Below are 12290 nucleotides of genomic sequence, written 5' to 3' on the forward strand. Positions count from 1 at the left end.
GGTACGAACTTTGAACTCTTATTCACTACAGAAGTAATACCTCCTAGCCGTTGAGTTAGCAACAGCCGCTGCAAACGAGGGTTAGGAAGGAACAGACAGAGTATCCCGTCTATCACACAATGACGTTACTACAACGTATCCAATTGACCACCAGAGACATTCTTCAAAGGACAAAAGACTCGGTTGGGCAACACGGCCTTCCATCTACCACCAACCTACCGAAGCGCAGCTCAGAGTAAATATTTATTGCATTTTCCTTTTCCAAATGGGCGGTAATTTAGAATGCATAAGATACTGTATTTTTACGATAGCACAGCTTCGCCCTTTGTTCCTCAGTCTTCCCGCTCTTTCACTCAAACCCAGCCCTTTTCTTTTGTGTAACAAGCTGTCATATCTGTTCTGCTCGCTAGGGACGTTTTCCTTTATGACGTAATTTGTAATCAAGTTATGATTTAATGTGTATGTGTAATTCTGTGTGATTAGTTAGGTATTTAGTAAATAAATAATTAAACTCAATTTTGTATCGCTGATTCAACTTGTTAGCCAGGGTTCGTGCAGATAACCAAGAATTTACAACTTTCAGATGAAACTGAATTAAGATGACGATTAATATTGACTGCTATTGATGTAAAATATTACTAGGTCTTTAAGAGTTTATTCGGAAGATAACAGCTCTATAAATATTATTTCATGGTGCCCTGACTCTCTAGTTAATTACATTTACATGATTAGCTCAATCAGGTAATATTAATTAGGGTGAAATTATTTTATAGAATAGCATGTCATATCACTTAATCCGGCATAGCCAAAGACACGACAGTGGGAATAACTTTATGCAGTGGAGTTTTGCAATGTTTCTAATTAACTGAAATGTATCCAATGTTTTTTAAAAAAATACATGGCCCAATCATAGTTATGTCGGAGACATTAAATTTATTTTTAAACATAAAAAAGAGAACACAATGTCCAGATGGTCAATGGCATGTATTTTTCACAATGGCTGTCACATATTATATGAATAGCTTTCCAAATAAATAACTTGACACTGTCTTGTGTATATAAAAACTCTTTATTTTAATGTAACCATACAAGAAATGCAGCATGTCCCAACTCTCAACATGTTGAACCTGTGAATAGATTGCACAAATAGCTTTATTTCAGCATCAATAAACAGTAACAAAACCATGAGTGGCTGGACATTGTTGGAATTCACTGACAAAGCCTGCAAGTCAGCAAAATATCTTAAATCAATTATAAAAACATAGAACAAAGAAATATCATAATTGCTTAAAATGTCAAAGTGTAAAGTGTTGGTCCCATGTTTCACGAGCTGAATTAAAAGATCCCATACATTTTCCATACGCACAAAAAGCTTATTTCTCTCAGATTTTGTGCACAAATGTGTTTACATCCCTGTTAGTGAGCATTTCTCCTTTTCCCTGAAAGTCCATCCACCTGACAGGTGTGGCATATCAAGAAGCCGATTAAACAGCATGGTCATTACACAGGTGCACCTTGTGGTGGGGACAAAAAAAGGTGAGTGTGCAATTGACATACTGACTGCAGGAATGTGCACCAGAGCTGTGGCCAGAGAATTTAATGTTAATTTCTCTACCATTAGCCACCTCCAACGTAATTTTAGAGAATTTGGCAGTATGTCCAACTGGCCTCACAACCGCAGACCACGTGTATGGGGTTGTGTGGGCGAGCGGTTAGCTGATGTCAAAGTTGTGAACAGAGTGCCCCATGGTGGCGGTGGGATTAGGGTATGGGCAGGCATAAAATATGGACAATGAACAGAATTGCATTTTATCTATGGCAATTTGAATGCACAGAGATCCCGTGACGAGACCCTGAGGCCCATTGTCGTGCTATTCACCCGCCGCCATCATCTCATGTTTCAGCATGATAATGCACTGCCCCATGTCGCAAGGATCTGTACACAATTCCTGGAAGCTGAAAATGTCCCAGTTATTCCATGTTGAGTTTATATTTTTGTTCAGTATATGCCATTTAGCGGACGTTTTCATCCAAAGTGACTTACAGTCAGTCATGTGTGCATACATTTTAAGTATGGGTGGTCCTGGGAATCAAACCCACTATCCTGACATAGCAAGTGCCATGCTCTTTTTAAAACTGAGCAAAAGAAAACGACAACAGTCCTGAAAGTAGCTATAATTGTGTTCTGTTATTATTTTTGAATATATTGGCAACAGTTGCTAATACCTGTCACCAACAAGTGTTCCCAGATTGCAAAAAAAGGTATAGAAATGCCATACTCTGTAGCTCTCTGCTTGAGCATAGCCACCTGCGCTATACCATACAACTGTCAAAACACAGAACATAAACATCAGCAGACAATATATTATAAGTACACATATGAAAACTATAAAATATCTCTTTCAAAGTACTATACAACATAGGAGGCAAAGAATGATAAGTAAACAAAACTGTAGGCAAGCTGTGACAATAACAGTGTGTGGATAAAGCTGCAAAGTCCACAGGGAATGTATTTACTGTGGCATCCATAGCAACAGATGAAGTTTGGGTTGCATACCGTTGGTAATAGTTTTCAGGGCATATTGTTGGTGCAACAACATCAGAACTTCACACAGGAGGGGTATGACATACAGCTCAACTGCAACATTGGACATACACTGAGTGTACAAAACATTAAGAACACCTGCTCTTTCCATGACATAGACTGAACAGGTGAATCCAGGTGAAAGCTATGATCCCTTATCGATGTCACGTGTTAGCTAAACCCACTTCAATTAGTGTAAATGAAGGGGGGAGACAGGTTAAAGAATGATTAAGCCTTGAGACAATTGAGACATTGATTGTGTATGTGTGCCATTCAGAGTGTGAATGGACAAGACAAAATATTTAAGTGCCTTTGAACAGGGTATGGTGGTAGGTGCCAGGTGCACCGGTTTGTGTCAAGAATTACAACGCTGCTGGGTTTTTCACGCTCAACAGTTTCTTGTGTGTATCAAGAATGGTTCACCACCCAAAGGACATCCAGCCAACTTGACACAAATGTGGGAAGCATTGGAGTCAACAAGCAAAAATGGATGGGGTGCAACTAAATATTAAGAAGGTGTACTTAATGTTTTTTACAATCAGTGTATATTTGCAATGTTTGGAAATTAACGTCCTCCTCAGGTTTCCTGTAGTTGTCTCTTTCTGCCCTTCCGCCAGTGAAGAGTGCTACAATCTGAAGTAAGAAAATAGTTTAAGTGACTGAGATCAATCATCTTAAAATCATGTCTAAATATTTCTGATAAAAGCATACAAACTATTTTGAGTGATCAGTGACACTTCATTCAACGTTTATGGGCCTGCTTTGAACATCCTAGCCATGAAGTAAGCACTAAACCATTCCAACATGTGGGTTACAACATTGTTGCTGTTTTTTCTTCTAATGTTTTTTATATTCATGACTCATGTTCTGCACATGAGTGCTTTATACTCCTTCATGCCTTACGTTTTCCTTCTATTAAATTGTTAACAGATGTGCTCTAGCCTCAACAACTCTACTGATCTCTCTGTAAAACAAGGAACAAATATACAGTGGGGCAAAAAAGTATTTAGTCAGCCACCAATTGTGCAAGTTCTCCCACTTAAAAAGATGAGAGAGGCCTGTAATTGTCATCATAGTTACACTTCAACTATGACAGACAAAATGAGAAAGAAAATTCCAGAAAATCACATTGTAAGATTTTTTATGAATTTATTTGCAAATTATGGTGGAAAATAAGTATTTGGTCACCTACAAACAAGCAAGATTTCTGGCTCTCACAGACCTGTAACTTCTTCTTCAAGAGGCTCCTCTGTCCTCCACTCGTTACCTGTATTAATGGCACGTGTTTGAACTTGTTATCAGTTTAAAAGACACCTGTCCACAACCTCAAACAGTCACACTCCAAACTCCACTATGACCAAGACCAAAGAGCTGTCAAAGGTCACCAGAAACAAAATTGTAGACCTGCACCAGGCTGGGAAGACTGAATCTGCAATAGGTAAGCAGCTTGGTTTGAAGAAATCAACTGTGGGAGCAATTATTGGAAATGGAAGACATACAAGACCACTGATAATCTCCCTCGATCTGGGGCTCCACGCAAGATCTCACCCCGTGGGTTCAAAATGATCACAAGAACGGTAAGCAAAAATCCCAGAACCACACGGGGGGACCTAGTGAATGACCTGCAGAGAGGTGGGACCAAAGTAACAAAGCCTACCATCAGTAACACACTACACTGCCAGGGACTCAAATCCTGCAGTGCCAGACGTGTCCCCCTGCTTAAGCCAGTATATGTCCAGGCCCGTCTGAAGTTTGCTAGAGAGCATTTGGATGATCCAGAACAAGATTGGGAGAATGTCATATGGTCAGATGAAACCAAAATAGAATTTTTTGGTAAAAACTCAACTCGTCGTGTTTGGAGGACAAAGAATGCTGAGTTGCATCCAAAGAACACCATACCTACTGTGAAGCATGGGGGTGGAAACATCATGCTTTGGGGCTGTTTCTCTGCAAAGGGACCAGGACGACTGATCCGTGTAAAGGAAAGATTGAATGGGGCCATGTATCGTGAGATTTTGAGTGAAAACCTCCTTCCATCAGCAAGGGCATTGAAGATGAAACGTGGCTGGGTCTTTCAGCATGACAATGATCCCAAACACACCGCCCGGGCAATGAAGGAGTGGCTTCGTGAGAAGCATTTCAAGGTCCTGGAGTGGCCTAGCCAGTCTCCAGATCTCAACCCCATAGAAAATCTTTGCAGGGAGTTGAAAGTCCGTGTTGCCCAGTAACAGCCCCAAAACATCACTGCTCTAAAGGAGATCTGCATGGAGGAATGGGCCAAAATACCAGCAACAGTGTGTGAAAACCTTGTGAAGACTTACAGAAAACGTTTGACATCTGTCATTGCCAACAAAGGGTATATAACAAAGTATTGAGATAAACTTTTGTTATTGACCAAATACTTATTTTCCACCATAATTTGCAAATAAATTCATTAAAAATCCTACAATGTGATTTTGTCTGTCATAGTTGAAGTGTACCTATGATGAAAATTACAGGCCTCTCTCATCTTTTTAAGTGGGAGAACTTGCACAATTGGTGGCTGACTAAATACTTTTTTGCCCCACTGTACCTTAAGAGGTGCTGATGCAAATAACATGTGGGGGTTTAAAACTGAATGGTACAGTCATGTGTTAACGTATATAGGATGTGTAAATGATTAATGAATAGGCTAACAGGAGATATTAACAGGCCTGTCCAAGTCACTCTCCTTTTAAGGCAGAGACCTCATGGGAACCTGTGGCACAGACAACTATCTCTCTTTAAACAGTGTTGAATAAGAACAACTTAGTGTCTACAGACACTGAAGAGATACAATTGACACAACATGCCAAACCAGTTGAGTAGGTTTGTGTTCCTGTGAAATTGCCAACATAGAGAGGTTAGGGTAGAGGTAAGAGGTAATAGAAGACAGGAAATATAATAAGGGAGTGAAGTGCACTCACAGTCTTGCTCTCCATCTTCACTGGGAAAGCAGTTTTTGAAGAGACAGTGCATTGTCCTATAGCAGTTGTCCAACAGGGATTTGGGGGTCACGAACCTCCACCCTTTTGAGTTGGGCTCCTTCACTCTATTGTAGATCTCCTCTATTCGCTCTGGGGGCTCTCTCTGAGAGGTAAACATACAGTACATGACCATTATGAGTTAAGTTTGTCCACAGAGAGATGAGCAGAGCAGTGACAGTGACACAATGGCCAGTCTTACACACCTCATCACTCTGTGGTGGGAACACCTGCTGGATCTTCCTGAAGAGATCTTCCAGATCAGAGGTGTACTTGTAGGAGGGATGTCTCTCTGGCAGGACCCTCAAGATTCTCTTCAACACCTCCTGGTTGACCAACAGCCACACATCCTGCAGGTCCCCCTCCTCCAGATCCACCACCCTCACCCTCTGGAGGGACACAGAAAAGAGATAAAGTGACGTAGTGGGGAGCGGGATAGGAGGAGGAACAGCTAGAGATGTATAGAGTGATAAGAGTGAAGGTTGGAGATAAAGGAAGGAGAATAAGGAAGCAAAGTAGATGAAGGGTGAGTGAGTGGATGGTATGATATGTTGATTTTTCATATGACTGAACAAGTTAGAAGAGTGATAATGATAAGGAAACAAAGGGAGGGACTCACCAGCCTGCTGATGTTGCAGAGTTTGAAGATCTCTTCATAGTGAACTCTGATGGTGTAATTAATGGGGAAATTGTGCTTCTGTTAAAGACAGGAAAGATTTTGGTGTCAGATTGTGTTTGTACAAAAAAATACCACCTTTCTTTTCCACATCTATCAACTTTCAATAGAATTATTCTGTGCAGTGATCCACGCACTAGTCTTCCCTAATGTGTGTCTAATTTCATTCATATTCCAAACTTGCAAGTCACTGTCTTGATATCCTGAACCATTCTTACAAAGTTCCGTCTTCTGTCGGTGAGTTTTGTTTCCAATGTCTTCAACGACTTGCACTGGGCCAATGTTGTCGGTGTCATCAAAACCGGTATTACCCACATCAAACCTACAGGGGGCACAACACACATATCATATAATACAGGGTTCTCCAACACTGTTCCTGGATAGCTACCCAATTATTTTTCTCTGCTCATCCCTGAGTAATAAAGGCCTAGTGCACTAATTTGGTGTTTTTTAATTCTTATTTATTTTTTACCACCACCATTGAAGTGGTATAATGTTGTGAGAACTGAACTCAGATGAGTAAAGACATTGAGACATCTCCCACAGTGCAAAGACAGACCATCGCTCCAGTAGTCAGCCAGTAGCTGGCTGGCTACTGTGCTAAAATGAATTATGCTGAAATATGACCTCTTCTTTCCATCAGACTCATTATCTCACTGAGAATCCACCAATCTAAGGGAGAGCCCCATCTGAGCCAGATTATAATACTGAGTAAACACCTTAATTTTCACACAACAATAATCTCCTCTAAAACGCTTCACCATAATCAGTGATGTACACTCTAAGAAAAATGGGTTCAAAAAGGGTTCTTCTCCCCATAGGAGAACACTTTTTGGTTCCAGGTATAACCCTTTGACATGAAACCCAAAAGGGTTTTTACCTAGTACCAAAAAAAAATCTAGAAAGTGCTATCTTATGGGGACAGTTTAAGAACCCTTTTAGGTTCTAGATAGCAACTTTTGTAGTGGTAAAAAAAAATACCGGTCGCAGTGGGGAAAAAAGCAGCACTGCCTATATTTTCAATGCATTTTTCTGCAAAAAAATGCAAAAAAAAAAGTTGGTAAACTCCATTATACCACGGACCATAATCTGCATGTGGTCAAGGGAAGGATACACAGTCACGGTCAGCACAACATTTTTGCTATTATGTTTGTGAACACAGGATTGTTCGGTTTGGGCCTGTGGTCTAAACTCAGATTGAGACCGTAAGTGCCTATTTTGACAAAAGGGTATTTTTTTTCTCAGGAGTAACTAGCTCTGACTGTACATAGCCTGGGACAGAATGAGTGGTGGCATGCAGTCCAAAGCTAGTCTATTGTTGATCACTGTGTGGTTAGATACTGTGGGCCAGGGCTTGGATGCAGACGGCTGTATAGAGACTCCGAGTCAGCAAAGTCTCCAAGACCTCACAACACACTTCACAAAGCACTAGGAATATGCCTCACCACACAATCTGTACACACCAAACAAGTCCATATACAGTCAGGAGCTCAAACATCAGATATTCATATACCTCACTCACCCCACCTCCCCTCTATTGTCTTCAATAATTATACCTTCTTCCTATCTTTTTTACTCCTGTATGTCTCTCTCTCTCTCTGTGCTACAGGACGTGGTTAGATACATAGATACCAAGATTTAACTGCTATCTTTTTTTTTTGCAACAGAAACCGGACCTACGCAATAACTTTTTTTTTTTTGGGGGGGGGTTCTCTATCAGAGATAGGAAATACCCATAGATGTTTTCTACTGTCTCTCTCCTTTGAAACTTTCTAGCTTGAGCTCTTTGCAATATACATTGTTTGTCAGTGATGATTTCTGGTAATAGTTGTTCAGTTTACAGAGAGCACTATCATCTCTTAAATATTTATTAGATTTAGCACTCTCACTCTCCAAAGACAAACTGGGGCTCAGTTGCTGAACGTGCGGATGGTACAAACAATTCTCAATGGTCTCCACTGACAGATGTACTTCCTCACACTATTAAGGGCCTCTTAGCTTTAAATGTATAAGTGGTTGATGTGATTAGGTCTCACCCAGCCCATTGCAACAAAAGCATAACTTATTAATGAAACCAGGAATAACATCCATGATGTCAAACTAAACATCATCTCAGTTCTGACCCCACTACATTTGGAAGCTAGATTCTTTCCCAACAATATGTCAAGAAGACTCTAGCCTTTGGCCTGTTACGTAATTCTTCACACATGAACATACACCACAGCACTTCTCTTACCGAATAGCCCACCCAGGAGCCAGGTTGTTGGCCGGCACATAGTCCAACTGAGGTCCCTGTCTAAACACGCTGGAGGCCTCCGACTCAGAGCCCACACTGTTCCAGAGCACCACCAGGCCCTTTTCGCTCCGTGTTAGCCTGTAACTGCAACACAGAGAGGCATTTTTAGACATTTCAACATTCACTTTCTTCATTGGTATTAATTCGATATTTTCTGAATAGCTACAAACACAGTACCCTTGTCAGGTTGAAAGAACAGAGGAAAAAGAAATAACCCCACACTGCTCTTGCTAGTACCACTGCTCTTTATTACGCTTTATGCACCAGCCTCAAGGCCTTCCTCAGAGATCTTGAGGTTGAACGGACAGGAAAAAAGCAATGTACAGTTTAAGATGATATTTAATGGCAGACACACGTGTACATCTAGGGCACCAACCACTTTATGTCAAAAGGAGACATGGGTCATTAGCTGAGTTTGAAGTACTGCATTGCCAAAACCAGTGCATAAAGAACTCCACTCTAGTAATGACTTTCCCTCACTTAACCAGGAATTATTACAATAAATGTCTGTAAATGCTCTGCCATCTTTGTCAATTAAATAATAATTTGAATAATGTATCTATAACTATAATACGGTTATTACAGACTTATAAATACAACGTTGTTAAGTAAGATTAATATATCAGTGATACAATCTATTAATAATTAATTTGCAATCTAGAGAGACCGTCATCAAGTTCAAATTTGGGTCTATGTACACCGAATGTGAATGATGTGATTATTCATTCACATGTGAATTTCCATGATCAGTTTCCCCCCAAAAATGATGGAAATTATAAAATTGATATCAAGAAAATGAATCACACATCATAAAATAAATAACGCAACACGCCTCTAAAAATGAGGGCAAATGTTACATTCTCTATCCAATGGATGGATGGATCCCAGGGGTCTTTATTATATATCCATATAGCCTACAATATCAAAAGAGCACCTTCGGGTTTCTATCATCAGCGTTAATATTCCGTAATAACCTGTTAGTCTTATTTATTATCTTTTAATAACAATATGTATGACTGTATAACAAAAGTGGGCAGCGCAGCAGCCTATGAAACGCAGCAGTTCCAATATTTGCGCAAAGCGTAACAAATTCAATTTCAATATTCAAACTTCCACAATCACACCTGTAACAACCGAAACCCGTCACTTCAACAATCCAGTATCTTCAGAATAACCCGCAGCAGCAACGATCAAAAGCACACATGCCCCACACAAATGATTTACAAGTCTGGGAAACAACGCGTGTGTTAATCCGGACAGTGACATTGGCACGATGTGTCGTCTTCAACAGATTATCTGAGTGTGGCAACACCCAGAACAAAACCCCGTCTCCGACCAAAGCGAATTTAGGAAAATAACCGAAGCCTCTCTTTCTTGCCCTCTTTGGCCCCCAGCTCTTCAAAATGGGAAAAATTAATTGCGAATCTGTTCCGTCTCCAGCAGCAGCTCCGAATGAGGGCAGAGCCTGTTAAAAAAACATGCTTCTACAGGCCCAGATGTCACGGGTTTTTACTTTCACTTTCCAATCTCTCCGAAATAATGCTCTCTCATCCCTGACCAGACTGCCCTCTGAAACATTCTTTGCGTTTAATAATTGTAGGCGAGGACAGGACTCCACGTTAGTGTCCATATAGGCTTACCACTTTCCCATGTGCTCAAAAGTCACTGGTCCAGGCATGTATGCGATGTATTCACAATCACATCATTGCATGACATTCACACATCACTGTCTTGCATCTCTCTCTCTCTCTCTCTCTCTCTCTCTGGCCACTCTTCAGAGGCTGGTTCCTCTCTAGGTGTCATCCTAGGTTCCCGCCTTTCAAGGGAGTTTTTACTAGCCACATAGCTTCGACATCTGCGTTGCTTGCTCTTTGGACTATTAGGCTGGGTTTCTGTATTAGCACTTTGTGACAACTGCTGATGTAAAATGGCTTTATAAATACAACTCTAGGTCATCTGTGTGGCCAGCATACACTGTCATTAAAAAAAAATTGTTGTTTCAACTAAATATTATTAAGTAGGTGGTTATACAGCTTTGTTTGTTTACTCAACTTTTCAGTCAAAGTATTACCTGAACTTAAAGGGATACTTTGCCATTTGGCAATGATGCCCTTCATCTACTTCCCCAGAGTCAGATGATACACTTTGTATGTCGATGTATCCAGTATGAAGGAATTTAGAGGTTGTCTGACGAGTCAATGCTAACTAGCGTTGATGCAATGAATGGAAGTCTATGGGTATCTACTAGCATGCCAAACTTAGCTCCAACATGAAGAAATGTAAGAAAAAACATAGGCAAAAATGTAGTCAATTTAAAATGATGTGTTTGCTCAATTTGTCTGACATGTTCATTCAAATATAAATTATTATTTTGGCATTAGTTACGCACACACGCGCACACACACACACAGTGATTTTAACATACAATGTTTTCAATTGTCAATTTACATATTTGTATTCAGAGCCTTTACTTGGTACTTTGTTGAAGCACCTTTGGCAGCGATTACAGCCTTGAGTCTTCTTGGGTATGACGCTACAAGCATGACACACTTGTATTTGGGGAGTTTCTCCCATTCTTCTCTGCAGATCCTCTCAAGCTCTGTCAGGTTGTATGGGTAGCGTCACTGCACAGCTATTTTCAGGTCTCTCCAGAGATGTTCAATTGGGTTCAAATCCGGGCTCTGACTGGGCCACTCAAGGACATTCAGAGACTTGTCCCAAAGCCACTCCTGCATTGTCTAGGCTGTGTGCTTAGGGTCATTGTCAGTGGTCTAAGTGCTCTGGAACAGGTTTTTGTCAAGGATCTCTCTGTACTTTGCTCCGTTCATCTTTCTCTCGATCCTGAATAGTCTCCCAGGCCCTGCCACTAAAAAACATCCCCAAAGCATGATGCTGCCACCACCATGCTTCACCGTAGGGATGGTGCCAGGTTTCCTCCAGAAAATGACACTTGGTATTCAGGCCAAAGAGTTCAATTTTGGTTTCATCATACCAGATAATCTTGTTTCTCATGGTCGGAGTCCTTTAGGTGCCTTTTGGCAAACTTTAAGCGGTCTGTCATGTGCCTTTTACTGAGGAATGGCTTCCATCTAGCCATACCATAAAGGCCAGATTGGTGGAGTGCTACAGAGATGGTTGTCCTTCTGGAAGGTTCTCCCATCTCCACAGAGGAGCTCTGGAGCTCTATCAGAGTGACCATTGGCTTCTTGGTCACCTCCTTGACAAAGGCCCTTCTCCCCCGATTGCTCAGTTTGGCCAGGCAGCCAGCTCTAGGAAGATTCTTGGTTGTTCCAAACTTATTTAATTTAAGAATGATGGAGGCCACTGTGTTCTTCGTGACCTTCAATGCTGCAAAAACGTTTTGGTACCTTTCCCCAGATCTGTGCCTCGATACAATCTGTCTCGGAGCTCTACGGATAATTCCTTCGACCTCATGCCTTAACAGTGTATGTTGGAGCATAAACTGTTAACTGTGGGACCTTATAAAGACAGGTGTGTTCCTTTTCTAATCATTTCCAATTAATTTACTTTACCACAGGTGGACTCCAATCAAGTTGTAGAAACATCAAGGATGATCAATGGAAACAGGCTGCACCCGAGCTCAATTTCGAGTCTCATAGCAAAGGGTCTGAATACTTATGTAAATAAGGTATCTGTTGTTTTTTTTAAATACATTTGCAAAAAAATGTAAAAACCTGTTTTTGCTTTGTCATTATGGGGTATTGAGCAATT

The 12290-nt window shown here is 40.8% G+C and overlaps 1 protein-coding gene across 3 annotated transcripts; it reads right to left on the reverse strand.

The window, feature by feature from the left end:
* Positions 1-1134: 1134 nt before the first annotated feature.
* On the reverse strand, positions 1135-10372 carry LOC139393438 (interleukin-34-like). Of its 3 annotated transcripts, none has more exons than XM_071141992.1 (7): positions 10199-10372; positions 8499-8642; positions 6481-6584; positions 6206-6283; positions 5793-5975; positions 5530-5692; positions 1135-3217 (listed from the first exon to the last, which is right to left on the reverse strand). In XM_071141992.1, exons 2-7 carry the CDS (start codon positions 8536-8538, stop codon positions 3162-3164), a joined length of 624 nt encoding a protein of 207 aa, XP_070998093.1. In that variant the 5' UTR covers positions 8539-8642; positions 10199-10372; the 3' UTR covers positions 1135-3161. The 3 variants fall into 3 exon arrangements, with proteins under 3 accessions (XP_070998093.1, XP_070998086.1, XP_070998130.1); XM_071141985.1 differs by having other exon boundaries at positions 9683-10253; XM_071142029.1 differs by lacking the exon at positions 10199-10372 and adding an exon at positions 9683-9987 and having other exon boundaries at positions 8499-8636.
* Positions 10373-12290: the final 1918 nt, after the last annotated feature.

This window comes from Oncorhynchus clarkii, chromosome 1 (genome assembly GCF_045791955.1).
Source record: "Oncorhynchus clarkii lewisi isolate Uvic-CL-2024 chromosome 1, UVic_Ocla_1.0, whole genome shotgun sequence".
Lineage (NCBI taxonomy): Eukaryota > Metazoa > Chordata > Actinopteri > Salmoniformes > Salmonidae > Oncorhynchus > Oncorhynchus clarkii.